At 38.1% G+C, this 27,584-nt stretch overlaps 1 protein-coding gene across 50 annotated transcripts in view; it reads right to left on the minus strand.

Moving 5' to 3' along the window:
• The window catches only part of ERC2 (ELKS/RAB6-interacting/CAST family member 2), a 973,896-nt gene that overhangs the window by 798,376 nt on the left and 147,936 nt on the right, over positions 1-27,584 (minus strand). For 30 of the 50 annotated variants that reach the window (XR_013527392.1, XR_013527391.1, XR_013527386.1 and 27 more), the window contains exons 3-4: positions 2,964-2,987; positions 1,900-2,316 (exon numbers count right to left, since the gene is read on the minus strand). Coding sequence is in view for 29 of the 50 variants with exons in the window: in XM_078351220.1 (XP_078207346.1) it covers positions 1,900-2,316; positions 2,964-2,987 (441 nt within the window). In the remaining 21 variants the exon portion in view is untranslated. The remainder of the gene's footprint in view (positions 1-1,899; positions 2,317-2,963; positions 2,988-27,584) is intronic. The other 20 variants (XR_013527394.1, XR_013527393.1, XR_013527389.1 and 17 more) reach the window with 1 other exon arrangement.

Genomic DNA, 27,584 nt, shown 5'->3' on the forward strand with positions numbered 1-27,584 from the left:
ATGCAAGTAACAACATGCCAGTAATCATTGCCTCTCTTCTGTAAACTACATAAGAGGTCTATGAATAAGACATGGAGAAAATTACTTTCTGCTCTACTGTATTTGTTATCTATTGCTGTGTAACAAATTACTTCAAAATTCAGCAGCTTAAAACAATACACATTTATTATCTCACAGTTTCTGTGGGTCAGGAATCCAGGCACAGCATAAGTGGGCCCTCTGCTTCAGTCTCTCACAGCCTGCAATCAACATATCAGCCAAGGGCCTGTTATCTCATCTGAAGGCCCGACTGGGGAAGTATCCACTTCCAAGCTCACTTAATGGTTGTTACCAGTTTTCCTTCTTAGTGGTTGTTGAAATGAGTACCTCTGTTCTTTACTGGGTATTGGCTGGAGGCCACCCTCAGTTCCTTACCACATGGACCTCTCCACATGGCAGCTTGCTTCATCAAAGCATGCAAGCTAAGAAGCAATAGAGTCTGCTAGGAAGATGGAAGTCACAGTCTTATGTAACCTAATCATGGAAGCAACATAATATTCCATGACTTTTGCCATATTTTACCATTTAGGAGCAAGTTATGAGGATCAACCAATACTCAAAGAAAGAGGACGATATAAGTGTGTGAATTCCAAGCAGTAGGGATCACTGGAGGCCATCTTGGAATTCTGCTTACCACATTCACCCGCTTGGAAGATGGATGGGAAGACCAGGCCCAACCAAATATCTCTTTAAGCATTTCAGTATGAAACCAAGCCATGTGGTTTCCCAAGCATATTGCTAAAATATCATTAAAATAAAACAAGGAAGAATAAGTGTAGAGGACATTAAATTTGCAGACACAAAAGTCTGCTCATATGTTCTAGGCAAATATGATCTACATCAGAGCAAATTCTTGGGAGCATCTGCATTTTCGCAAATCCCAAGATGGAAGCAATGTCTTCTGACCAACCAAACAAGTGACTCACAAGAAGCACTGCCATCTGAACAGGTATAATGTCAAGAAATCTAGTTTTATCTAGAAGCAAATATCTTCTGGAATTTTTGTTTATCGCTATAGAATAGTTTGAAAACACATATAATGTCATTTTATTGCTTGCTGTTTTCTCTGTGATCCATGTCTCCCTACAGCAGTTTTGTCTGCATGATACTTTTAAGGTCCATAACCACCACAGTGGCAAGGAACTACTATCAAAATTTCAAACCTTGGCAGTCATCCACATTTTTTCTAAGCTCTACCCAACCACATATTCTCAGATACATAAGCATCCCAATACTGAATGGTGGTAAAAGGCCAGAGAGACTGCCTCTGAAGGACTTCAAATGATTTAATCCACTAAAAGCAAAACACATACTCAGAAAACCTGTAATACTCTGTCCTGGATGAATGTAAACACAGACAAAAATTATCTTAACCCTAAACATTCAAAATTGGTCTGTGCATTTTATCGTTCTTTCCCAGAAACACCCATATGCTTTACTTTCTGCAAATCCCATCCCTAATTCAGTAATAAAAATATTTAGGGTCATTGTGTTGCTAATCAATTTTTTCCTTTAGAGAGGTGATATTTGATAAACAACTAAACTTAATAGTACCATACCTAAAAGACTGAAACCACAGCCACCTGTGGGAAAGCAATTGTAAACCACCTTAGAGTTGATATGTCCTGCATATGCTTGGATCCTGGATAAGTGCTGAATAATAATGGAATGTATGTGCAGTGAGCAAAGACTAATACAAAATTCCTCTTTAATGGTCTTAAGCTGGCAGAAAGGTCATAAAGCAGATGACAAAGTGAATATTTTTAAGTATGTAGTTATCTTCCAACCTGTGAAAATAACTTGATAACATATTTTCACTTATAAATTAAGGCTTTGGGAAAATACAGTGAATGCGCTTACCTCTCTAAGATGTATGTTTTCCTTCTCTTTCTGGTCTAAAATCACTTCCAAGTGGCTGACCTGAGACTCAGCCTCTGCCATCCTCCGCGTTCGCTCATTGTCATCCTCCAGGCTTTTGGACGGCAAGCCTTTACTTTGCAACATCTCAAGAAGTTTTTTAATCGACTCATCTCGGGCGTTGAGGGTTTGTTTCTGTGTTTCAATTCTCAGCTCCATTTCCTCTAATGTCTTTCTCAAAAGGAACAGCTCCTTAGCCTGCCTGTCATGTTCGGCTTGGAGCCGCCTGAAGTTCTCCTCAGTCAGCTCGATGGTGAAGTGCTCTGCTCCTCGGTTGCCACTCTCTTGCTGAAGGAGGTGGTTGAGGTCTCTCTGGGTTCGCAGCTCATCTTGAAGGGCCTGGATTGTCAACTGTAGGTGCTGCAATGAGAAAGATGGAGTGGGAGAGGAGACAGAAGAAAAAAAAAGTCAATGAAAATGTCAGGTTCCATTTGCTGCCACCACACTATGAAGATGGAATGTTAATCATGAGGTCCGGAGGGCCAGCCATGAATTCCTTCACGGTGACTTCAGAAGCATGGGACAGCATATGGAGAGGGGTAGATTAATTCAGTGATGCTTTCTGAATGTCTTGGGAGAAGAGAAATGCACACAGACACAGAAACAATAGATTAGTGTCAATCACAAGGGAAATTATACATCTACAGCGTTTTAATTTAGGAAGTGGAAAAGGTTAGAGGGAAACTTTCACAAACACACCTTTTTTATGCCCAGAACGCTCCAGACTCAGTATTCCTTGTTTCCTAAGGTATTCTTTATTGTACTATCCATTATTTTCCACGATCAATGTGTGTTGATTTAAAAATGAAAATAATAGCATCCACTACAAGTAGACACAAACAAGGACTTTATTTTTTACAAATCAAGCTGTGAACAGGTTTAGTAAACAGGATTACTGCATCTGCAAGCAAAAGGGAATAAATGCAGGCACAGACAAACACACTCAAACACGCAAGGAGGTGAGGCTGTGCACAGCAGAACAAACAAGCTGCAAAGAGTGGACAAACCTTGGTTCTTCTGGCATCCAGTAACTGAACAGCATGGGAAATGAAAAAAAATTGAAGCAAAAAATCAACACAAAGAAAAGTTCAGTGCAAGCAAAGGATATTTAACATAAAGAACTTAATCAACATAAAGTACCTTCACAGAAGAAAGAAGAAAAAAAAAAGAAAAAAAATTCTAATTACGGCAAAGACCCATAAGCTACACAGAATTTATAGCATTGACATTTGATAGACATGAAAAAAAAACAAAGACCAAATGTGAGTTTATTTCACTTTTGTTTTCCTAAATCTCACTGACCCAGAAACCCAAAGTCTTGAACATATTACCAGAGAGGGAAGCACCTGTTATTTTGGATCACCATTTTAAGCAATGTCAGAGTGAACGCACCAGACAAAGAAAACAGTTATCAGATGTGAGAAAAGGCACCCATGCTTGAAGATAGTTGGTGAATTCAGCAATACCTTTCCCCATAGGACAAACCCCCAGCCTGGTCAGAGGAGGCAACCACAAGCCTTAAGTCTTTTCTATCCCTATGGACAAGCCAAGAGGCTTCCAAGACAGCAGCTATTTATTTGCCAAACATATGATCCTGCTTGTGGAATGAACACAATGCTAAGCACAGGAATCAAGAGGGACATAAGACATAGCTCCTCCCACAGGGAACTCACAGTATTGTAAGGCATGGGTAATACTATATCTAAATTATATGAATATTGGACCAGTCAATATTTTGAAACCTTTCTGAATTCCTATAGCTGACACTCAGAGGTATTGAGATCTTTCTGAGTGTGGCCTAAACCCAGAAACTAGCACTGGGTGATGCACTATCTTGATTATATTTTTTTTCTGGGTATCCAATTCATATTCCCAATTATGAATGTCCATTGACAAATTCTTAGAGCATAGGGAACATATACTCTCCTCCACATCTGTATACTACAGTGCCTCACAGGGTATTGAATGCAGAGAAAGAAACTAATATGTACTTAATGACGGAGATGATACATTTTTAATACAATACTCCTCTGTAAAGTGTAACATACAAAGTTGTGCAATCATCAACACAATACATTTTTGAACATTACCTCAAAAAGATACCTCATGCCCTTAGCAGTCAATTCCCATCTCCCTCCCTGTCCTCAGGGGGTAACCACTAATTTACTTTCTGTCTTTATGCCTATTCTGGACCTTTCATATCAATATCACTCAATAAGTGGTTTTCTTCACTTAGCATGTTTCCAAGGTTTATCCATGTGGTAGTATGTATCTGTACTTCATTCCTTTTTATGGCTGAATAATATTCCATTGAATGAATATACCATACTTTATGTATCCATTTATCAGCTGACTCATACATAAATATTCATAGCAGCAACATTCATTTTAGTCAACAAGTGTTAACAATCCATTTGTCAATCAAGTGATGAATGGGTAAATAAAATCTAGTATATCAATTTAATGAAATATTATTCAGCTGTAAAAAGGAATGAAGTGCTGTCATACAGGACAACATGGATAAACCTGAAAATATTATACCTTGAGAAAGAAACCGGTCACAAAAGACTACATATTTCATGATTCTACTGATGGTATATCCAGAATAAACATATTCATAGACAGAAAATAAATTATTGATTGCTGGGGGGTGTGGAGAGAATTGGGGGACTCTAAAGGGTGTGGGGTATCTTCTGAGATGATAAAATGTTCTCAAGTTAAATAGGGGTGTCTGTTGCACCACTTTGTGGCTATACTAAAACCAATGAATTTCACACTGTAAATGAGTGAATTGTATGTATATAAATTATATATCAACAAAGATGTCATAAAAAACATAAAGTGGGACTATAAAGTAATCTAACCTTCCTCCACCAGCCTGCTATCCTCAAATCACATTAGAACACAGTCCACAGGAGTATCTGTAGCCTTCAGCCCAGGGATGCAGCTGTGGATAAGGCTCTTGAAAGAGTGCTTTGGCAACTGTCTTTGAGTCATTTTTTATATATGTATATATACATATACATACATATATATTTTTTTTTTGAGATAGAATCTCACTCTGTCCCCCAGGCTAGAATGCAGTGGCATGATCTTGGCTCACTGTAACCTCTACCTCCTGGGTTCAAGACCCATCTCAGCCTCCCAAGTAGCTGGGACTACAGGTGCACGCCACCACACTCAGCTAATTTTTGTATTTTTTGTAGAGATGAGGTATCACCATGTTGCCCAGGTGGGTCTCAAACTCCTGAGCTCAAGTGATCCACCTTCCTCAGCCTCCCAAAGTGCTGGGACTACAGTTGTGAGCCACTGTAACCAGCTGTCATTTAAATATTCTTGATCATGGCAAATCTTTGTCCTTTGAAGGTGGCTTCGATTTCTGAGATGATCCAAGTTTATCTGGAGTCAAACATCATGAATTGGGATGGTCAGAAAGGAAATTATCTTTTCTGAGAGTGACCAAAAATAAGATTGGTTTTCTTACAATTCGTAAACCAGCCAGAAGGGAATTCCAAAGAAAAACTGCCAAATGCTTTGAACAGAAACAGCAACATTGGAAGGACACCTCTGTGAGGGAGCTGCTCCTTTGAATGTATACATTGCCTATTGCTCTGATCCTTTGTCCCCACATCTACACAATGGGGAATCACCATAATGCCTACCATAGGGTTCCTGTGAGCAATAATGAAGATAAGGTGGCAAGTGCCAGGTTTGAGAGCAACAAGAGGGTGGAAGGATAATAGAAATAAAGGAAGATGGCCGGGCACGGTGGCTCAAGCGTGTAATCCCAGCACTTTGGGAGGCCGAGACGGGTGGATCACGAGGTCAAGAGATCGAGATCATCCTGGTCAACATGGTGAAACCCCGTCTCTACTAAAAATACAAAAAATTAGCTGGGCATGGTGGCGTGTGCCTGTAATCCCAGCTACTCGGGAGGCTGAGGCAGGAGAATTGCCTGAACCCAGGAGGCGGAGGTTGCGGTGAGCCGAGATTGCGCCATTGCACTCCAGCCTGGGTAACAAGAGCGAAACTCCGTCTCAAAAAAAAAAAAAAAAAAAAAAGAAATAAAGGAAGATAAGAAGGAAGAAAAGCAGGAAAGAAGAAGGGGAGGAGAGAGAAATGGAGGGAAAATTGGTCCATTTATCCATTTAATACACAGTTACCGAGTATCTCCCTCATACTCTTAAAATACAGAAAAAAAAAAAAGAAAAGAAAAAAATAGTCCACGTTCACAGTGATGTGGACAAGTAAACCAATAGTAACACTAAGTCATAAGGGTTACAACAGAAATCATAGCCAGGTAGCTAGAAGTGCAGAGAGGAGGAAACCCAGGCTAGGGGCATGTAGGGAAACATCTCAAAACAAGTGGAAATGTGAGCATCCCTGTGAAGAATGATGAAAAGAGAAGAGAAGCTGTAAAAGCCAAGAGGTAAAGACAGGCCGGATCTGTTAAGAGACAGTAAAAGCAAAAATCTAGATATTACTGATAATACCAAATGCCATGCATGGTCCTACAGTGTCTTAATCCTCAGAACTACCCTAAAAGGTAGCAACGGTTATGATCTCCACTTAATGTGTAAGAAAATGGGGACACAAAGTACTTAAGTAACCTGCTCACGGTCAACCAGCTAGGTAAGTGGCACAGCCACAGGTGTTCATCCAGACACTTTGAGCCCAATGCCCATGTTTAAACCATGACATGATTGGCCTCTGAATTGGCACAAATACTTTAAGATAGCTGGAAAAAAGAATGGGGATGTGAGAGGTAGTAAAAGCAGACAGGTAGGCATTTATATCAGATACAGAAATTCTCAAAAATAAGAATTAGCCATCTTGGCTGGGCACAGTGGATCATACCTGTAATCCCAGCACTTTGGGAGATCAAGATGGGAGGATCACTTGAGGCCAGGAGCTCAAGACCAACCTGGGCAATGTAGCAAGACCCCATATCTATTTAAAAAGAAAGAATTAGCCATCCTAACGAGAAACAGCATGGTTGTAACGGATGTTTGCAGGCTGTACATTTATTAAGAAGCAAAATCTGTATTTCAGGTGATCACATTGTTAGTTACTAAATGACTTCAGCATGACAAAGCAGTCTCATAATCAGCATAAAATTTAGTGTTCAAAATTTTCTCTAATCCATGTTTATATTTAGTTTTCATTTTCTTTTAATTTTAAGATATTCAAAATAATATAGGAATCTTGTTCCTACAAAAGGGGTTTTTCAGGAAAATACATAACTTGTAGATCCTTAATCATTCTTCTGCTTTACTTACTTGAAGACAGGGAGGGGATATGAAGTAATCTTATCCATCCTTCCATTCCCTTCCTCTCTACCCCTCCCACTCTATTCTTTCTCATTGTTCTACTTTTTAGCAATTCAACTCAATCAAGTTTCAAAAATCATTTACCAAGCTGGGCACAGTGGCATATGCCTATAGTCCCAGCTACTCAGGAGGCTGAGGCAGGAGTATCACTTGAGCCCATGAGTTCAAGACCAGCCTAGGCAACATAGGGAGACTCCATCTCTTTAAAAAAAAATCATTTACCAGATTTTCATCTCCATTACATATTTAAAATAGACAATTTCAATTATAAAATACAGTAAGAGCAATAATACATAGAAATTGATGGCCTTTCTGTGCCTCAGTTTTCTCATTTGTATAAGGAGGAGAGTATTAATTCCTACTACCTTGGAATCATTAAATATAATGATGATAAGTCATTTAATGAGGATTAAATGACAATTAAATTAGTTAAAACATATAAAGCTCTAGAAAGTACCACATGCAGATTAAGACATCAATCAGGATAGGCTTAGGATATGCTGCAGTGACAATAGCAACAAAAAAACAATATTCTGAAAGACATAAACCACCTGCTGTCAGGGAATAGGAACATTCAGAACTCAAAGAAACCTTTAAAATTGGCTTGTTAACCTCATTTTATAAACAAGAAAATTGTATCCACACAGATTAAATGACAGGCCGAAGAGCAGAAACACGCTGACAGAGCCAGAATCTACATTTCTGGGATCCTGGACTCCATCCTGGTGTGTATTTCAATAACCCTAAGAGTAGACCAAAAGTGGATAGCTCTACACTTTGACAACGTAAGAAATGGCCATGGTGTCTCTGACAAGGATGAAGAAAGATAACCCAAGTCACTTCACTTCCATGTCACTGGGTCCTATCCAGTAGTTAAATCACATGGAATCCCCCAAGGACAATTTATTTAAGACTTCCTTTCTAAGTCCTTAGAATTAAACTGTGTAGGGATTAGAAGACATACTCAATAAAAACCAGCTCTAAAGGACCAGAATACAATACAAGTGAATGCTCCAGCAAAGCCACAACACCTTCTCTATGAGTCAAAGGTAAGAAAAACTATAGTTTTCAATTTTCTCCTCCAGATTATTCTGTTCCTTCAAACCAAACCATCTACGCTTTCCCAACTATGAAAACACATTTGTTTTAAGACAGTCACCCAAACTCCACTAAAGTATTCATTTCATCTTGTTATTTACAGAAAGTGCCTACAAACCAAAATTTGCATGGCTGCATTCTAGAGCCATCTCTTTGGAATCTGCTAGTCATCACTGCAGTCTCAACTTCTGAAAGCTTCAGTCATTCTCTCTGTAGCTTCCATTCCACTGCACATCAGAAGGAGAGAGACCTTCTGATGTCCACTTGCATTAGGAAAGGACATTACCAGGTAATTCAATATCTTGCCTGAGTCCCAGTGAAACTGCTGTCAACTTAGCACTTACAGCACAGCTTAGCACTTATGGCAAAACAGCTAATTCTCTTCAAAAGCAAAGTGAGTCTGTGGATGAATGAGGGCTTAGAAAGTTTTTTACTCGCCACCCTGTTTCTGGGATCATTCTCTAGTTGTCTGCAGAAATTCAAAACTCAAAAGGCAAAATCCATTCTCCATTGTCTGCCACCGGACAGATACCCTGGGGGAAAGTAAAGCAACTGTGACAATGGGAATCCAGACTGCTCTCTGCGGTCACTTTGCTAGGAGCACAAACAGAATGCATCACATTTATCCCGATACCTGGACTTTAACTCAATCCTATTTAGCCTTTTTCAAACTTAGTAGCATAAAGTCTCCCCCAAATAATAAAGACTAGCCCCATCTCCACTTAAAAAAGGGGAAAAAGCTTAAAAAGACTAATCTGTGCATTAAAAATAGGCAAATGGAAGGGGAGATAAATAGCTTGGTGTGTCCAATTCATTCCCAGTTTTAAACATGCAGCTATAGGATACCATCCCAGGACAATGAAGGAGGTTATAAAGACTTCTGTTTCTAGGCTTCCTGGAGACTGCATTTTCTGATAGGCCCTCTTCAACACTACAGCTAGATAAAAGCAAATATACTTTTCAAAGCACAGCTGAGCTTATAAGGAAGTAAGGGAAATCTCCAAGGGAGGCGCTGGAAGAGAGAACACTCTGGTGTCTCTTCCTCTTCCTGTAAGGAGCAAATGTCAATCCAAGAACTGAGCTTGAGAGAGTGAACTGGGGCTCACTGAAGCCAGGGAACTGAGATTCTCCCAGCAAGCCCACATTTGCAGAGGAATTTAGTGGCCCAAAGTAGGTTAGTGCCCCCTGGCGCCTTACATATGCAAATGCAAATCCTTGTTTGGGGGCGAGGCAGCAGGGGTGGAAGGACAAGGACTGGGGGAGGTGATGAGGCAGAGAACAAAAGACCTCAGGAGTCCAAAAAATTCAGATTAATGAAATACAAGCTTGCAATAAAAAATTACCATGGACACAAGGAAACTCCCTTGAATGATGGCCATATGCAGAATATAAGGTATTTTTGAAATGTTTAAGAAAATAAATAAATGTTATAGAAGAAATAGAGAATTGAAGAATCAGCATGGAAAAGTAGCTCTCCAAAATTATCAACCAGATCTGAAAAAGAATAAAAATGTACAGCAATGAAAAATACAGTATTTAAAGTGAAATATAATAGATGAGGCATGAGAAAAGAGAAAACTAGTGAACGAAGACACAATGGAGATAATCCACAAAGCAAAATGTTGATTCTTTGAAATGACTAATAAAACAAACCTCTTTAGAAATGAATACACATAGAAAATATTTAAAAGATGATATGAAAATACTGTTAAGTTTGGGCCAATAAATTTTGAAATGTGAAGAAAATGGACAAACTACTAGTCATATCTTACACAATCTGACTCCAGAAGAAACAGAAATCCTAAAGAGTTCTGTAGCTATTAAATTGAGTCACAATTTTAAAACTCTTCCTGCAAAGAAAGCCCAGATGATTCCAATTAACTTTCAGATAAATGGAAAGACGAAACTCTCCCCCAATTCATTCTGTGAGACTTGGTCATCTTGACACCAAAGCTAGGCATGATCTATAAAAGAAAGGTAACTTCTAGGCCAAACTTCACACTTAGACAATGAGTGTTATTAGCAAGTGAAATACAGGAGTATATTAAAAAGGTAATACATCATGTCCAAGATGTGTTTCTAATGGGAATTAGAGGATAGTTCAGCATTAGTCAACGTATTCTGCGAATAACATTAACAGAGTAAAGGATAAAAATAATTACAATCAGCTCAAGATATAGTCTTAGTGTTTTCTAAAACTCATTACAAACTAGGAATAAAGAGAATTTTTTTAACTTACAGAGTATCTCTGCTGCAAACGTAATAGTAAATATTAGAAGCATTCTCCTTAAAATGAGGCATAAAATTATGCCATTATCAGCATCACTTGTAGAATGTTGAATCAGTATTCTCCTGGAGGCTTAAGTTAGGACAATAAAACCCGAAAATAAGGAGAAAAAATAATAATTGAAAAGAAGAAAAGGTCTAATATCATCAACTGTATTATGTGGTTTCCTATTTAGAAAACCCAAAAGAATCTATAAATTATTAAAAATTAGAAAGCTGTTTCCTTATTAAAAGGGCACAAAAAATATAGCCATAAAAAGAAGAGTAGTAAATTTGACAATGTTAAAATTAGGAATTTCTGTTCAAGAAAAGACACTATAAAAAGAATGAAAAAACAATCCACAGTTGAGAGATGATGTTTGCAATATGTTCAAATGACAAAAAAATTTATCAAGAATCACATAGAATTCCTACAATTCAATAAAAAAAATACCAACAGTTAATAGAAAAATGCACTAAAGAAATGAGCAGGAATTTCAAAGAAGAGAAAATGCAATCAGCCAATAAACATATGAAAAGATGTTCAATCTTATTAGTAATCAGAAAACCATATGAGCCGTGTGGAAGCCAAAATTAGAAAGCATTTTATACCCCACACTCTCTTAGCCAAACACATACACACACACATGCACTATAATAATAATAGCAGCAGCAAAAATAAATAACCATAAAAAGTACTGACTAAAATGTAGATCAATAAGAACTCCTAACACAGTTGCTGCAAGTCAACTAATGCAATCATGCAAGAACTAACCGCATATCCTCACCCAGAAATTTTACCCTTAGGTACACACCTGAAGCAGGGGATGACAAACTATGGTCTAGGGGCCAAATCTAATCTTTTGCCTGCTTTTGTAAATAAAGTTTTATTGGAACACAGCCATACTCATTTATATATTGTCTTTTTTTTTTTTTTTTTTTGAGACAAAGTCTCACTCTGTGGCACAGGCTGGAGTGCTGTGGTGTGATCTCAGCTCACTGCAGCCTCCACCTCCCAGATTCATGGCTCAGCCTCCAAAGTAGCTTGAACTACAGACATGTGCCACCATGCCTGGCAAATTTTTGTATTTTTAGTAGAGACAGGGTTTCTCCATCTTGCCCAGGCTGGTCTTGAACTCGTGACCTCAAGTGATCCTCCTGCCTTGGCTTCCCAAAGTGCTGGGATTACAGGAATGAGCCACCACACCCAGCCTTATATATTGTCTATTGCTACTTTTGTAATACAATTGCAGAGTCAAGTAACAGACACCATATGACCCATGAAATCTAAAATATTTACTATCTGGCACTTTAAAGAAAAAGTTTGCAGGCCCCTGCCCTAAAGAAATACTTGTACACAAGCACAACAGACACAAGAACATTCAGTGCAGCACTATTCCTAACAGCAAAAACTAGAAATAATCCATCAACAGGAAAACAGATAAATTATTACATATGCATGTAATGGGATATTAGATTATTGTGCAAAAGAACAAATGACAGCTACATGCAACAGGAATTTATCTTAAAAGAATATTGAATGGAAGAAGTAAAAATAGAGAATATATACAACATCATTTCACTTAGATAAGGTTCAAGGGCATGATTATCATAACTCAGGAGAAGAAACAGACTGAGAAGCACTCATGTGTAACATCAACGGGATTGGTAACTGTCTCAGGTGGGGTAGGGAGGCTTCCTGGGTGTTCATGTTCGTATTATATACCATAATTTTCATATGTGTTCATTTGTACCTATCCAACAGCATAGAATAATCTCCTTGGATGAACCTGTGGGAGTATAGTATAGAGTGTAACAGCCCAGAATCTGGAGACAGCCTGTCTGGTTGCAATCCTGGCCCGATCACTTTCAAACTGTATGATCTTGAGAAAGTGTCTTAGCATCTCTGAATCTCAGATTCCTCATCTGTAAAATAGGGATGCAAGACCTACCTTACATCACTGAGTACACACAAATCATTACTTGAGTGGCAAGCATGAGTTCAGAATATGCTCAGCATCACTCCCCATGTATCAGTAGAGCCTGTTCCCATAGCCATTCTCCTTCACCCTGCATAGTTGAGTCAGAGGCCAGAGCCAGGGTACTCTGATATACACTGGCCCTGGGGCAGAGGCATGCTGACGGATTATCACAGGATCCAGAGAGGAAGCTGACCTACCAAGGGCAGGGGGTGTAGGATACAGTCTCATGATCGTGAGGTTTGGCTAGGAAATCTCTTCACACAGCTCCTAAAGTGAATTCACAGAGAATGAGATGCCAAATTCCACATCAGCACCACCTGAAATTTTCACCCACCAGGTCAACAAGAAAAAATATATTTTTTGCCTTTCCAAATAAAGAAGTAACCTGAGTCCATACCCCTTATCTCAATATATCTTTCCGATGCAGTGCACAATTACAGTGCAGGGAGGAAAGTATGGGTTTTGAGGAATATTGGCTGAGAGTCTCTGAATTACCAGAGCTCAGTTACTGAACCTCCCCCAAGCCATAGTTCAGTCATGTATAAATTGAGGATAACAGTGTAGATTTCACAATGTTACTCAAAGGCTTCAGTGAGACACTGTGTGTTCCTCCAGACAAGCTCTCAAGAAAAGTGAGTCCTCAACTTCAAATTCTGGTGACATTGGAGCCAAAATGCCAAGACCATTAGCCTAGTATACTTTGCCAGTCAGGCCACTGAGACATTAAGCATCCTCATGACTTTCACCAGACTGTGTTTCAATAGTGTGTCCCTAAGTATGTTCTCTGGAACAGCATTCTGCAGGATGTTAATATGTGTTCTGTTGGGGGAGTAGAGGAAAGGAAGGGTTCCATTATCATGTATCATATAATCATATATTCATTATACACATACTTGTATATACACACACACACAGAGAGAGAGAGAATGACCCTCTCAAAGACAGTTCCTAATTTTCAGAATGAAGTATAGAAGAAAGGTGAGAGGATCAGAAGAAAACTTTCACCAAACTGTCGGCATAAAGGAACAATGTCAGAACAGGTTTCCATTTCTCTTTGCTTAGCTGTAGCTAGATTGAGGGGATGCGAGTGCAGAGAGTATCCTTGACCTTGGATTACTCTGTCCTGTCCTCTCTGTCAAAACTGAAATGCCTCACAACCACCATTTACTCATCTGACAATACCACTCCCAAACTGCCAACACTGTGTCCACTTCAGAGAGCATAAATTTGGGTGGCTTAAGGGATTTGACTTCAATCACATCATTAGCAGATACAGGCCAGTGTCTAAAATTGAAGTCTCCTCTAGCCAATTCTACAGTCTCCCCTGCTCTAAAAATACTACAGAATTTCATTCTGAACAACTCATATAAGCTCCTGTAGTCACTCAGTTCTGAAGAAAGTTACAATGAAAATATAAGAAACTAAGCCCTACTTGAGTTTATATAAAAAAGAAGGAAAAACACACTTTCCCTTAGCCAACGTTTATAAGTGACTTCCAATAGCTACTGGAGTCAGAATCCCATCCAAATCTCAGAATGTCTAAAACCCAAAAATGTTAACTAGAATGAAAATATCATTATATACGTATGATGTGCATGGAGCACACATTTATTTAAATACGGACTAGCCAGATGTTTAGAATCTCCTGTGTCTTATCTCCAAACATGGAAAATATGAATTCCTGGCAGGTTTGAAAAATTGTGTGACCTTAAGCTCTTTTCCACACTATGGGGAAAAAACAAAAATGATAAAGTTTTGCACTATAAAGAAGCTTAGGGTTTCATTGCTATGAAAACCGTCTCCAAGCTATATAAAAATATAAATTGGCTTATATCCAAAAGTCATGAAGTTTTTTTTTTTAATAAATCCATACTCCTTCTCAAGCAAGTACTTATCATAACTCTTTCAAAGAAAACAGAATATCTTTGCAGGCAACTTGGCCTGTTCTACTTCTCCTGTGACTTTATTTTCTTATTAATCATTTTCTAGTTTGTGTCTAATTAAATGTGAAGGGTAGGTTCTCTGATCCCTTTCTCTGTAATCCCATGTACAGGATGTACAACACTCTTCATTCCAAACCTTCCTTAGGCTGTGTCATGTGTGTGAAAAGACAAACAGCAGACCAGCTAAAAACATGTGGCCCCAGTGTGTGGTGGAAGAGTTGGCCTGCTGAGAAAGGCATAAAAAATTAATATTTAGACATATGGTCTAGCCTGTAGGCTTTATCCTTCAGAGTAGAATACGCTGAGGAGAAGCACATATAACTTAATAGAGAATATGGAGAGACAATTTTTAAAAGCACTGGGACTCGGTTCCTCACCCATACGCTGTCATTGATAACTGCAGAACTCACTTTGGTTGATAATATGTGATGTTTTGCCAAGATTCATAACACTAACAACAGTATACATGGGAAAGCCCTCTTGGCAGTTGCTTTTGTAAGCAAAGAGGAGTTCTGGTTTTCATTACAGACCAATACTCTAAGATGGTACAGTACTGGAATACCGCACTGAGCTTAGAATTAAGGACTTAAGTTCTAATTCTAGCTTTGCAACTAACCAGTTACATGATCTGGGGAAAATCACTAAACTTATCTCAGCTTCCGAGAACAGTAGTGAAGAGTCAAGTTTTGAATCCTGGATCTGCCCATGACAGCCTGTGATGCCTTGAACAAATTATTTAAGTACTCTGAGCATCAGACTATTCATCCATAAACAGGAAATAATAATTTTAACTCACTACAGGGTTCATACAAACATCACAGGAGATGCTTACTGAATGAGTAAACGAGTTCCCTTAAAGCATGAAGCACAGGGCCTGGCACATAATGGGCACATAACAGGGCCTGGCACACAGGGCCTCACACACAGGGCCTGGCAAAAGGCCTGGCACATACTCAACAAATGTTATCTGTTTTCATTATTGTGAGACACTGTTGGTGGCTAGAGGCATGGAATTAATATTTCTGTCCTCCCTCCTCCAATTTGGGCAGAGAAAAGAAATGGGCATAATGAACATAAATCTTTGATTATCAAATAAATGCAACAGTGGGAAACAAAATATGAAGTACTTTGGCATTTTTTGCAATAAATGAAAAAAGAAAATAGAAATGAAAAAAGCAAAAAGAAAATAATTGATTTCCCATTAACTGACCTATAAATAACTCTACAAGGGACTCTCAGGAATACCAACCATTTCTGTTTTGAAGGTCAATGTTCTTTCCCTGTTGCTAGCCAGTAATCCACAAGCAACTAAAGGATAATGGCATGCCCTGTTATCAACATTGCTCAACCAGATACAGGTTTAAAAAAAAAAAGAACAGTTTAAGAAATACTGGTATTTTTAAAATGTGTTCAGAGAGGCTACCCCAAACATGTAATGATAGAAAAGATAGCTAAAATAAAAACTTTTCCAATATTAACAGTCACAGCCACATACAGTTATTAGAGACAGCTCTTTCATTAAACTGCTGAGCAAATGTTTAACCCCAATGATGCTTTAAAGGTTTTATTGCAATTTCATTCCCTATCACTTCCTCTTCACCCTACAACATGTTCATTTAGCAAAACTGCTAACCATCTAAGTATTTTTCAAATGCTAAGATGTTTTACCTAAATTAGTATCATTTCAAACAGCTGGGTGGCAGGCATTAAACGATATTAATTTCCCCTGCTCTGAGCTGCCTGTGTTCATCAGCCAAACTCTAGTTCTCGCTACTCAAAGTTGGGAGAGATTTTCCCAGGTACCCTCCCTGCTTCTCTCTGCTTCTTGTGTCACTCCACCTATGAGAAGAAAGAATTACAGACCTCAATGCTACTCAGAGGCTCTTTGGACCAAAAATATCAGTATCGACTAGGTTCTTGTCAGAAAGGTGGAATCTCAGGTCTCACCTCAGACCTGCTGAGTCAGAATGTGCATTTTAACAAGACCCACAAGTAATCTGTAGTCACATGAAGGTTTGAGAAATGCTTCCCTAAACTAAAAAAAAAAAATCAGTTTTACTACTAAGATTATTTGGTAATAGACATGTAGGGAAGGAAAGCACTCTGAACACAATGCTGTAGGATAGTCCTGAGAAACAGACTGAAGAGCCAGCGTGTGTGATCAGTAAATTCTGAGCAAACTATGAGTGGTGCCCCCAACACAGGACACTACTAGATAAGGGTCATTCAGTCATTGATTCAACCATTATTGAACTATGTGCTATTTTTTTACAAATCATAATAGATGTAGATATTTTCAGGGTACATGTGATAATTTAATACATTCATATAATATATAAAGATCAAATCAGTGTACTTGGGATATCCATCACCTTCAGTATTTTTTTCTTTATGCTAGAAACATTAAAATTATTATCCTCTAGTTATTTTGAAATGAATAATAATTCTTGTAAACTATAGTCACCCTACCAGTCTATCAAACCCTATGTCTTATTTCTTCTATCAAACCATGTACTTTTACCTATTAATCAACTCTACCAAGATACTTTTCCAAGTCAAAAAAGAAATCCTGCCAGGTTAAATTATACACATATAAATATGTGTATGTATGTGTGTGTGTGTGTGTGTGTGTGTGTGTGTATAATTAGATACAGTTGGCCCTCCATCTGCACAGGTTCTACATGTAAGGATTCAACTAACCATGGGTTAAAAATATTTGAGGGAAAAGCACAAAAAATAATACAACAATAAAAAAATACAAAGAAAAAATACAGCATAAGAACTATTTGCATGGCACTTACATTGTGTCAGGTTGTATAAGTAATCTAGAGATGATTTAAAGTATACAGGAGGATGTGTGTGGGTTATATGCAATACCACGCCATTTTACATAAGGGACTTGAGCATCCATAGATTTCAGTATCTGTGGGGATCCTGAAACCAATCCCCCACAGATACCAAGAAATGTGAGTGTATATGTTGTTTACTATTTTTAAAGAATCCATCATACTGAATTTTAATTCTGTCCTACTTATTGTTATCATTATTTAAGTAACGATTCAAGGGGACCTTTAAAAGTTATCTGATAGACACCAGAGGTTAGGAAGGGTGTGTGGGTTAAAAGGAAGATGATGAGAGGTTGGTCAATGGGTACAAACATGTAGTTAGATAGAAGGTATAAATTCAAATGTTTGAAAGCAGAATAGAGTGGGTGACTATAGTCAGCAACAATGTATTGTATATTTCAAAGTATCTGGAAGAAAGAACTTGAAATCTTCCCAACACATAAAAATATATACTCAAGATGATGGAGTATTCACCCTGATTTGATCATTATACATTCTATGCATGTAACAAAATATCACATGTATCCCGTAAATATGTTAAATACTATGTATCAATTTAAAAATAATAAAGCAATTAAAAAGTCATGACAATGTCAGTTCCAGGCATTAAACTGTTTTGCTCATCTGCGCTCTTAAGCTGCATTTCTGTAGCACATCTATGCTCTCAGTGGAATTTTAAGCGACTGGGAAAATCATGAGGAATCTGTGATAAATATTTTTTGATTATAACTTAAATAATGTACAGAAAAAATTGAATATGTAAATATACTGGTTCCTAAGTAGCCTAATCACTCAAATTCTCTAAGGTTTTTCATGTTATTAATGAACTAGAATCAAAGACCTGTATCTTTTTCTTTCTCTGCTGTGAAGATAAGCTACCTACTGCTTATGCCTATGGTCCTTAATATTTAGTGAATATGTATGTTCATATATATATGGGGCGGGAGATGAGTGAATAAATGAATAAAAGAACATACCATGCCCCATAAACAAAAATGTATCCAACATACCACAAGAAAATAATATGAATGGACAAGAAAAAAGGAGAAGAAAATATATTGCTGGGGAGAAGAAGCTGGGGAATGATTGCTAAAGGACAGGGAGTTTTTAGGAGAGGTGATGAAATGTTTTTAAATTAGACAGTCGTGTTAGTTTCACAACTCTGTAAATATACTAAAAATCACTGAATTATACCATTTTAAAGTGTGAATTTTATGATACATGAATTATATCTCAATAAATCTGTTAAAAATGTTGGGAGGCAACAACAGCATTATGGATGCCTTCCTTTCTATTTCCCATTTTCATTCAGTAAACATTTTTTTCTAATAATAAATTATTTACTCATCATTACTAGGCTAGTTAATATTCTTTGGGTTGCAAGCAACAGAAAACAGCTGGGCCTGTCTTAAGCCACAGAAGGGAGTGCATGAGAAGGATATTGAGGCATCTCCCTGAGTAAAAAGAGAAATTATAAAAACAAGACCCAAAAAAAGAAGGAAGCAGCACACAGCTTGAATCTCTGTGAGAAGCTTGGTTCCATGTGACTTGGTTTCAAGGACTCCCTGCTCCAGATTGAAAATACCCAGGATAGAGTATAGAATTAGCCTGGCTTGGGCCAAGTGTCTTCCATGGATCAATTGGTTGTGGCAATTGACCCTAACCATCAGAAGCTACTCCAAGAGGAAGAAGAGTTGCTTAAAGGTCAGCAGAGATCCCAAGAAGAATCTACCACAATTGCTGTTATGATTAAAGAAAAAAGAAGCAATGTAAATAACATAACAGTGCTGTGATTATGTTCATTTGGGGTAGGGGATTCCTAAAGTACCCTTTAGGGTATCCATGCAAGACTCAGGCGAACTGCATAATAAAGATGTAACCATGCCAGTTCAACCTTCTGACATGCGGTATTTGGTTTTCTGTTCCTGCATTAGTTTGCTAAGGATAATAGAAAGTTTTAAAGATTTTATCTGATATCCCAAATTAAGAACTCTGACTATGACATCAGACAGTCTGGGGCCAATAGCCCATTCACTCACTAGCTATGGGGTCTGACAACCTTGGTCAAGCCTCCAACCTGGTCATTCACTAGCTTTAAGGTTATATAACCTTGCAAAGGTGGGGGCTGTGAATATTGGCAAGTTATTTTCTCTAATCCTCAGTTGCCATCTCTTTTAAAAGCTGCTAATAACACAAATATCTTGCAGAAACATGATGAAGTTAGATGATAACACCTGCCCAATACTTACTTATGTCTGAAACTTAGTAAGTACCCCAGCCCACAGGAAGTCATCATTTGAAAGCTGCTACTATTATTAATATGCAAATGTAGATAGAATACTGTTCCAGAATGCAATGCAAACAGGTGAAACTGCAATTTGCAATGGTAGGGGTTGGCTGTATGTATACAAAGAAAATCTTTCAACCAGCGTAACTTTTTAGTTTGGCCACTTCAAGTGCTAACTTGAAGCAAATAAAGCAACAGCACACTTCGAAAGAATAACCCTAGATTTTGCCACAAGCTGCTACATGCATTTTAAAGAGACAGCAAATATTTAACATCATCGAACACCAGTGATGGCACAAATCACAAGGACAATCTTTGTTTCTTTTTACAAGAGGATAAACTAAGGCCCAAAGAGGTTGACCACTGGTTGTCTGAAGTCACAACAGAAATGGCAGCACTGCTAGTTATGATGCCCAGGCACAGCACAAAGCTCTTTCCTGCTAGCCCCATGTACCAGTCTTATTTGGTCACTGAACTGCAGAGGGCATATAACCACATAATTAGTTTCAGGGCATATGCAACAGCTGCCTCAAGCCCAAGTTCCACACTAGAGTCAAATGTCTTTGGTCTAGATGCATCCCTTCTACTACATGCCACTGATGAGACAGTCACCATAACCATATTCCTTACTCCAGTGGCTCCAAGCCTTCAACAGTTGGAGCACATGACACATCCCAACCAAGATGAAGTAACTCCTCTCTCTGAATCACTTCTTAAAGAACACCTTTAGGGAATTTTCAGATTTAACATTCTTCCACCTGAGAGCTTAAGGACTTTAAAGAGGGTTTAGAGGAATCTTTTTTTCCTAAAAATGTGAGATAAATGTCAAGAATGGAGGGGCCACTTAGGAACCTGGAAATGGTAAGTCACAGGAGATCCATGTTATCACTGAGTAAGTCAAAGCAGAACCAGAAAGAAAGGAAATAGTTGTTTTGCAGACACCATCACTGAGAGACTATGTCGTATCACTGAGGAATAAGATCCCTCGATACCAACCTTGAGTAGTATCTGTTTTAGGTTATTTTATTTTATCTGGATAATTTTGGGTCTATTACTAACAACAAAAATTTTCCTCAAAACAAAGACTCAGAAATCCATGTATGCATTCCTAAGCTCATAGATATATTTCACATCCTCTAAGATTATTTTTCAAATCTTTAAACCAGTGAAAGAGAATAGAAATTTCTCCAAAAGTACAGTAAAAACCATATTTAAACAAGGAATTGCAAAGTGCTTCTTTCATCCCTTGATGTTTATTTTGTTTTACAATTCATTTAAGACTTATAAAGTAGAAAGAAAAAAAGAAAATAGCTTTCAAATTTGAGTCTGGAACAGAGCTCACTTATCAAGTCCAACAGGGATATAAAGAAAGTATCCCTGTTGGGACAGTTTCCCAGCAGGAAAGTAGAAGGGGAAAAAAGTATCTAACAGTACAGATACTGCTGGTGCCCAGAACAAAGGCATTATTGAATGAAAGAAGAATTTAAATCGAAGCAAGCCCTTACTAACTCCAGGTCTTACTGGCATTTTTCCTAATAAGATGAACTATTAGTCCTGGGTTACATAAACTTCAACACACTAGAGCCCTCACCAAGTAAGAGGGAGGCCAAAGTCCCTTCTGAATCCATGCATTTGTACTCTATTTAAAATGCGTGACTGTCCCTTTCTTTATTGTTTGGGTCCTTAGCCGTGGACTAGAAGAGTGAGACACAAAACCAGCAGAGGCAAAGGCCTGCAAAATGAGTGGAATTTTTTGCTGTTATCTTTGAACATTTTATTCTTTAGTTCAGAAATCGAAAGGGAAATAAAAGTGGAAAGAGTTACAGGTTTTACAGTTTAAAAAAGAAAAACATAGAATGAGTTTACAGTTTATAGTATCTGTGAAGTAACCCTTCTCTCACCCCTTTTAAGTGGGCAGAGAATATGCTGTTATTGTGAGAGTTACTGACATCTAATGTGGGAGACTAGTTAAGAACCTGAGACCTGAACTCAAGCAAGAAGTCATTCTACCACTGATTAATAGTAACAATAATATTAATAGCAGTATTAACAATAAAAATAACCATTATACCGGGGAAATCTCTTTAAAGATTATTTAGCAACTTATTCAGTGAAGTCCAAGCAGTACAGTTACTCACTTCCTCAGATAGAAGGCTTTTTCTTTTTTAAAAAAGAAACATTTTTAAGGATGTAACACAGTCTCCTATTATGCCCTCTCTCTGTCAACCACTATGCTACAAAGAATTATTTCTTCATTAGAGTCTACTCAAAGAGGTATAGTATACAAGCTGGGTCATTCATTTCTGCCACGACCATTCATAGGTGACATTCACTCAACTCACTTTCACTGACCACTTATTCAGTGTGCTAAGCACTATGCTAAGGCATGGGATTCAACAATAAAGAGGCACAAGACATCGTCTTTGGCCTTTAGAAGCTCTTAGTCAAAAGAAGCAACAGATGAGGAGACGCAATCACAACAGAAAAGGATGCGAGCAAAAGGGAGTATGTGCACAGTGCTGAGGCAGCACAGAGGAGGGAGGCATCAATCTGGTTTGAGCACAGGAGAAGATTCTGCAGAGGATGTGAACCTTAAGTGAGGCCTAGAACAAGAAATCCAGGCAGAGTAAAGGGCATGGGCAAAGGCTTAGACATGTATATATATATGGTTTTTTAAGCACACCATGTTAGATGGAAAAAGAATACAGGTTGACGGCTAAACATAAGCCCCAAGAGCAGGAAGCAGCTACAAAGATAGCGATACTCATCAACAAAGGACCCAAAACAACACAGAAAGGACACTTCATTCAGTGCGGGGGGCGGGGGCAATGTAAATGAAGTGTTTAGTACCACATGTTGCAAACAGGGTTTGTGAATGCATTCTCAAAAGTCTGTGAGTTTTACAAAAATTTGAAATTTCTTTAATTTTAATGATAATCTAAAAAATAAAATTGCCTGGAAATTAAGACATCACTATTTTTGTACTGAACATTTATATTTCAATCATCCACTCGAAAAATATTTATTAAACACCCCTATGTGCCAGGCACTGGGGATAAAACAATGAGAGAGACAAAACACCTGACCTCATAGAAATTAGACTAATAAAGGGAGGTAACCAAGAAATAAAAGTATAGCATTTCAAGAGACAGTAAGTGTTGCACAGATAAATAAAATATTAACATGGCAAGAGGTAGAAAGTGAAATGGGGGGTGTTCATTTCATACAAGAAAGTCAAGCAGTCGCTGCACTTCTTCACTAACATGATGTTTGATCAAAGACCTGAAGGAAATAAGATATTTGTGAGAGAGAGTTTCAGAGAAGAAGATTTTACTTCCCCACATTTGTCACAAGCATTCCTAAGTTTCCATAAGAATGCTCTTTGTCTCTCTTTCTCTCTCATTGTTATATCTCCAGTGCCTAGTATTGTGCCTGGCACATAGGGGTGTTCAATAAATATATTTTTAGTGGATGATTTAAATATAAATAATCAGTACAAAAATAGTTATGTCTTAATTTCCAGATAATTTTATTTTTTAGATTATCATTAAAATGTGTGTGTGTGTGTGTGTGTGTGTGTGTGTGTGTGTGTGTCTCTCTCTTTTGAAACAATGTCTTACTCTGTTACCCAGAGTGAAGTGCAGTGGCATGAACACAGCTCACTAAAGCCTCAACCTCCTGGGCTCACACCTCAACCTCCTGAGTAGCCGGGACTACAGGCATGTGCCACCATGCCCAGCTAATTTTTGTATTTTTTTTGTAGAGATGGGGTTTCACTATGTTGCCTGGGCTGGTCTCGAACTCCTGGGCTCAAGTGACCCATCCACTTTGGTCTCCCAAAGTGCTGAGATTACAGACATAAGCCACTGCACCCAGCCTATTTCTATTTTTAAAAGGCAATCTGAAAACCTGGAGAAAACCTTTGCAAACCATGTATCTGATAAGGGGTTAATATCAAAAATACATATAGGGAACTTCTACAACTCAAAAGCAAAAAAAAAAAAAAAAAAACCCAAAAGACAAATAACCTGTTTTAAAATGGGCACATAGACATTTAAACAGACATTTCTTCTTCAAAGAAAAAAAAAAATACAAATAGTCAACATGTATATAAAACAGATGCTCAAAACCACTAATCATCAAGGAAATGCAATTCAAATTCACAATGAGGTATCATTTCACACCTATTAGGATGGCTGTTATAAAAAAAAAAAAAAAAAAAAAGGCTGGACCCAGTGGTTCTTGCCTATAATCACAGCACTTTGGAAAGCCACGGTGGGAGGTTTGCTTGAGCCCCGGAGTCAAGGCTGCAGTGAGTCATGAATGTGCCACTGTACTCCAGCCTGGGTGACACAGTGAGATCCTGTCTCAAAAAAAGAAAACAAGTGTTGGTAAGAATACAGAGAAACTGGAATCCTTGTATACTGTTGGTAAGAATGTAAAATAGTTTTGCACTATGAAAAACACAACAGAGTTTCCAAAAGTAAATTAAATATAGAATTGCCATACGATCCAATAATCCTACTCTGGATATTTATCCAAAAGAATTGAAATAGGATCTCAAAGATATAGTCGCACTCCCGTGTTCACTGCAGCATTATTAACAATAGCCAAGGTCTGGTTACCTCCCCATATTATCAAACAAATCTAATTGTTCATAAATGAATGAATGGATAAAGAAAATGTGGTATATACACACAACAGAATATTATTCAGCCTTAAAAAAAAAAGAAAATTCTACCATATGCCACAACAAGGATGAAATTTGAGGACATTATGCTAATTAAAATAAGCCAGTTATAGAAGAACAAACATTATATGATTCCACTGATATGAGGTATCTAAAACAGTAAAATGCATAGTGGTTGTCAAGGGCTAGGGAAAGGAGGCAATAGGGTCCTGCTACGCAACTGGTACAAAGTTTCAGTTACTCAAGATGGGTAAATTCTAGAACCTGCTACACAACATCGTGCCTATAGCTAACCATATTGTATTATACACTTAAAAATTTGTGAAGAAGGTAGATTTCATGTTAAATGTTCTTATCACAGTCAGAAAGAAAGATCCCAAGGCAATACCTGACAAAAACAAACACAAGTCAGGTCCAGTAGCTCACACCTGGAATCCCAGTTACCCATGAGGCTGAGGAAAGAGGATCACTCAAGGCCAGGAATTCAAGACCACCCTGAGCCACAAAGCAAGACCCCATCTCTATAAAAACAAACCAAGAACAGCAACAAAAATGCTCTGCAGGGACAGTCCCTCAATCTAGACCACATAGAGTCCCAGATATCAAACAGTATTTCAAGAGATAATGACTTAAAAAATTCCAAAACTTACTAAAGATACAGGGAGCAAATGTGTTACAGTCAGGTAGGCAAATGTAAACTCACACTCGAGCATCTACAGGTAAAATTACAGAATGCCAAATATAAAGAGATTTCAAAAATAACCAGAGAGAAGAAACAGGTTAACTACAAAAGAACAAGAGCTAAGATGAGAGCTGACTTTTCAAGGAAACAAGCATATTATTTCAACAACATAGCTTGAAAGGGCTAAGGAAAAATAACTCTCAACCTAGAACTTTACTCCAAGTTAATCTGCCATTCAAGAATGAGTATGAAATAAAGACATATTCCGACAAAAACATTTTACTACTGATGTAATCCACCTGAAATTGCAGGATGCTTCTACTAGCTTGTAAGAGCCAAACGTGAAATTTACAGGAATTTTGTGAATCTCCTGACAACATGCTGGTAACTTGAAATCAGCCATAGTGGGTGTATTAAACCAGGGGAATCAGCAAACACTAAAAATCAAGACTTTATTGCCCCTGGGGGACCAGTTCCTAAATAGTTAGCATCACACCACTGACTTAAAAGAACTAGAATGTGTACATCAAGAAAAAAAATACGCCAGGCACGGCGGCTCACGCCTATAATTCCAGCACTCTGGGAGGCTGAGGCAGACAGATCATGAGGTTAAGAGGTCAAAACCATCCTGGCCAACATAGTGAAATCCCCATCTCTACTAAAAATACAAAAATTAGCTGGGCATGGTGGTGTGTGCCTAGTCCCAGCTACTTGGGAGGCTGAGGCAGGAGCATCACTTGAATCCAGGAGGCAGAAGTTGCAGTGAGCCGAGATCATGCCACTGCACTCCAGCCTGGCGACAGAGCAAGACTCTGTCTCAAAAAAAGAAAGAAAGAAAGAAATCTAGAAGAACTGATACAAATGAAGGGAAAATGAGAAAATAAAAACAGTAAATATAATTATAACTAAGTACTTATTGCATAAAACAATAATGATGACAGTTCATGAGGTGGGGAGATTGGGAGCATATCAGTCAAGTGACCACCTTATACTGTGGCAACAAACAGTCTCAAATCTCTATGGCTTAAAACAACAAATGTTTATTTCTCATTCATGCTAAATATCCTTCAGGGTTTAGCTAGAGAAGTCTGCCCACTGTAGCCCCTCAAGGACTCCAGCCAAGTAGAAGCATCATCTCAAAGCCCTCTTCAACAATTACCACGGGTCACATGGTGATCCATACACTGCCTCCCTCTCTAGGCTTTTTCACACTTCATTGACCAAAGGAAGTCAGATGGCCACACCTAATTTCAAAGACAGAAAAGGATAATCCCACCGTGTCCCCAGGAGTGCACAAAAATAAAAACACATAAGACAGGAGGCAGGTGGTTGCTGTTAAGAATGTTCCAAGCTCTTCATGTTTTCGCGTGAAAAGAGAAGATAAATAAGGGAACTTTAGTCTTTAAATATGCAAATGTAAAGGATAACATTAAAATTTTAAGGATAACAGCTGAAAGAATAGTGAATAGAATTATAACTTCCAAATCTGTAGGGAAAAAAAAATACAGAAAATGCAATTTAAAAAGAGGAGACAGACATGGAAAAGGCAAAGTAAATAAGTAACAAAATAAAATGGTAGTGTTAAAAAGAAAACTGAGGCACCACAAAAGTTTAAAGAGCTTATCTGAGCAAATGACAATTCATGAATCAGGCACCTCCAAACTAGAAGTGGTTCAGGAGCTCCTCCAAGGGTATACACAAGGGGGAGGCTCACTCTTATTGCCCAGACTGGAGTGCAATGGCACAATCTCAGCTCACTGCAACCTCCGCCTCCTGGGTTCAAGCAATTCTCCTGCCTCAGCCTCCCAAGCAGCTGGGATTACAGGCATACACCACTACACCCCGCTAATTTTGTATCTTTAGTAGAGACAGGGTTTCTCCATGTTGGTCAGGCTGGTCTCAAACTCCCAACCTCAAGTGATCCACCCACGTCAGCCTCCCAAAGTGCTGGGATTACAGGAGTGAGCCACCACACCCGGCCAGGATGAGGCTTTTATAGGATAAACACAGAAGCAGAGCAAAGAAAATATTTGATTGGTTACAGATACACAGTTGCCTAATTTGGTCTATCCTATTGGACTGTCTCTGATTATATAAGCTTCTTGGCTGCTTCTGATTAGCTGAGCCCAAGTTCTGTTTTTCTTTAATACAGGCATTTATAAGAAATAACTCAAGTTAAGTTTTGCTTGTTTGTAAACCAACCAAGTTTAAATTACCCATAAGGCCTAACTGGTTTGTTTGCTAAGAGATACTTCAGGCCTGGTCTCCACTTTAACTTAGTTTAACAGCAGAAATAAATGCAAATATAGCAACAATTACAACAGATGTAAATGCAATAAACTTACCATCTAACAAGAGATAAATCACCTGTTTGCATTTTTTAAATGCTGCTATAATCTGTTAACAAGAAATATACCAAAAATTTAAGAACACAGCAAAGCTGAAAGCAAAAGGACTAATTCAGAGTACAGGCATGGAATCACACAAGCATGGAAATTGTATAAT

This window comes from Callithrix jacchus, chromosome 15, assembly GCF_049354715.1.
Source record: "Callithrix jacchus isolate 240 chromosome 15, calJac240_pri, whole genome shotgun sequence".
Lineage (NCBI taxonomy): Eukaryota > Metazoa > Chordata > Mammalia > Primates > Cebidae > Callithrix > Callithrix jacchus.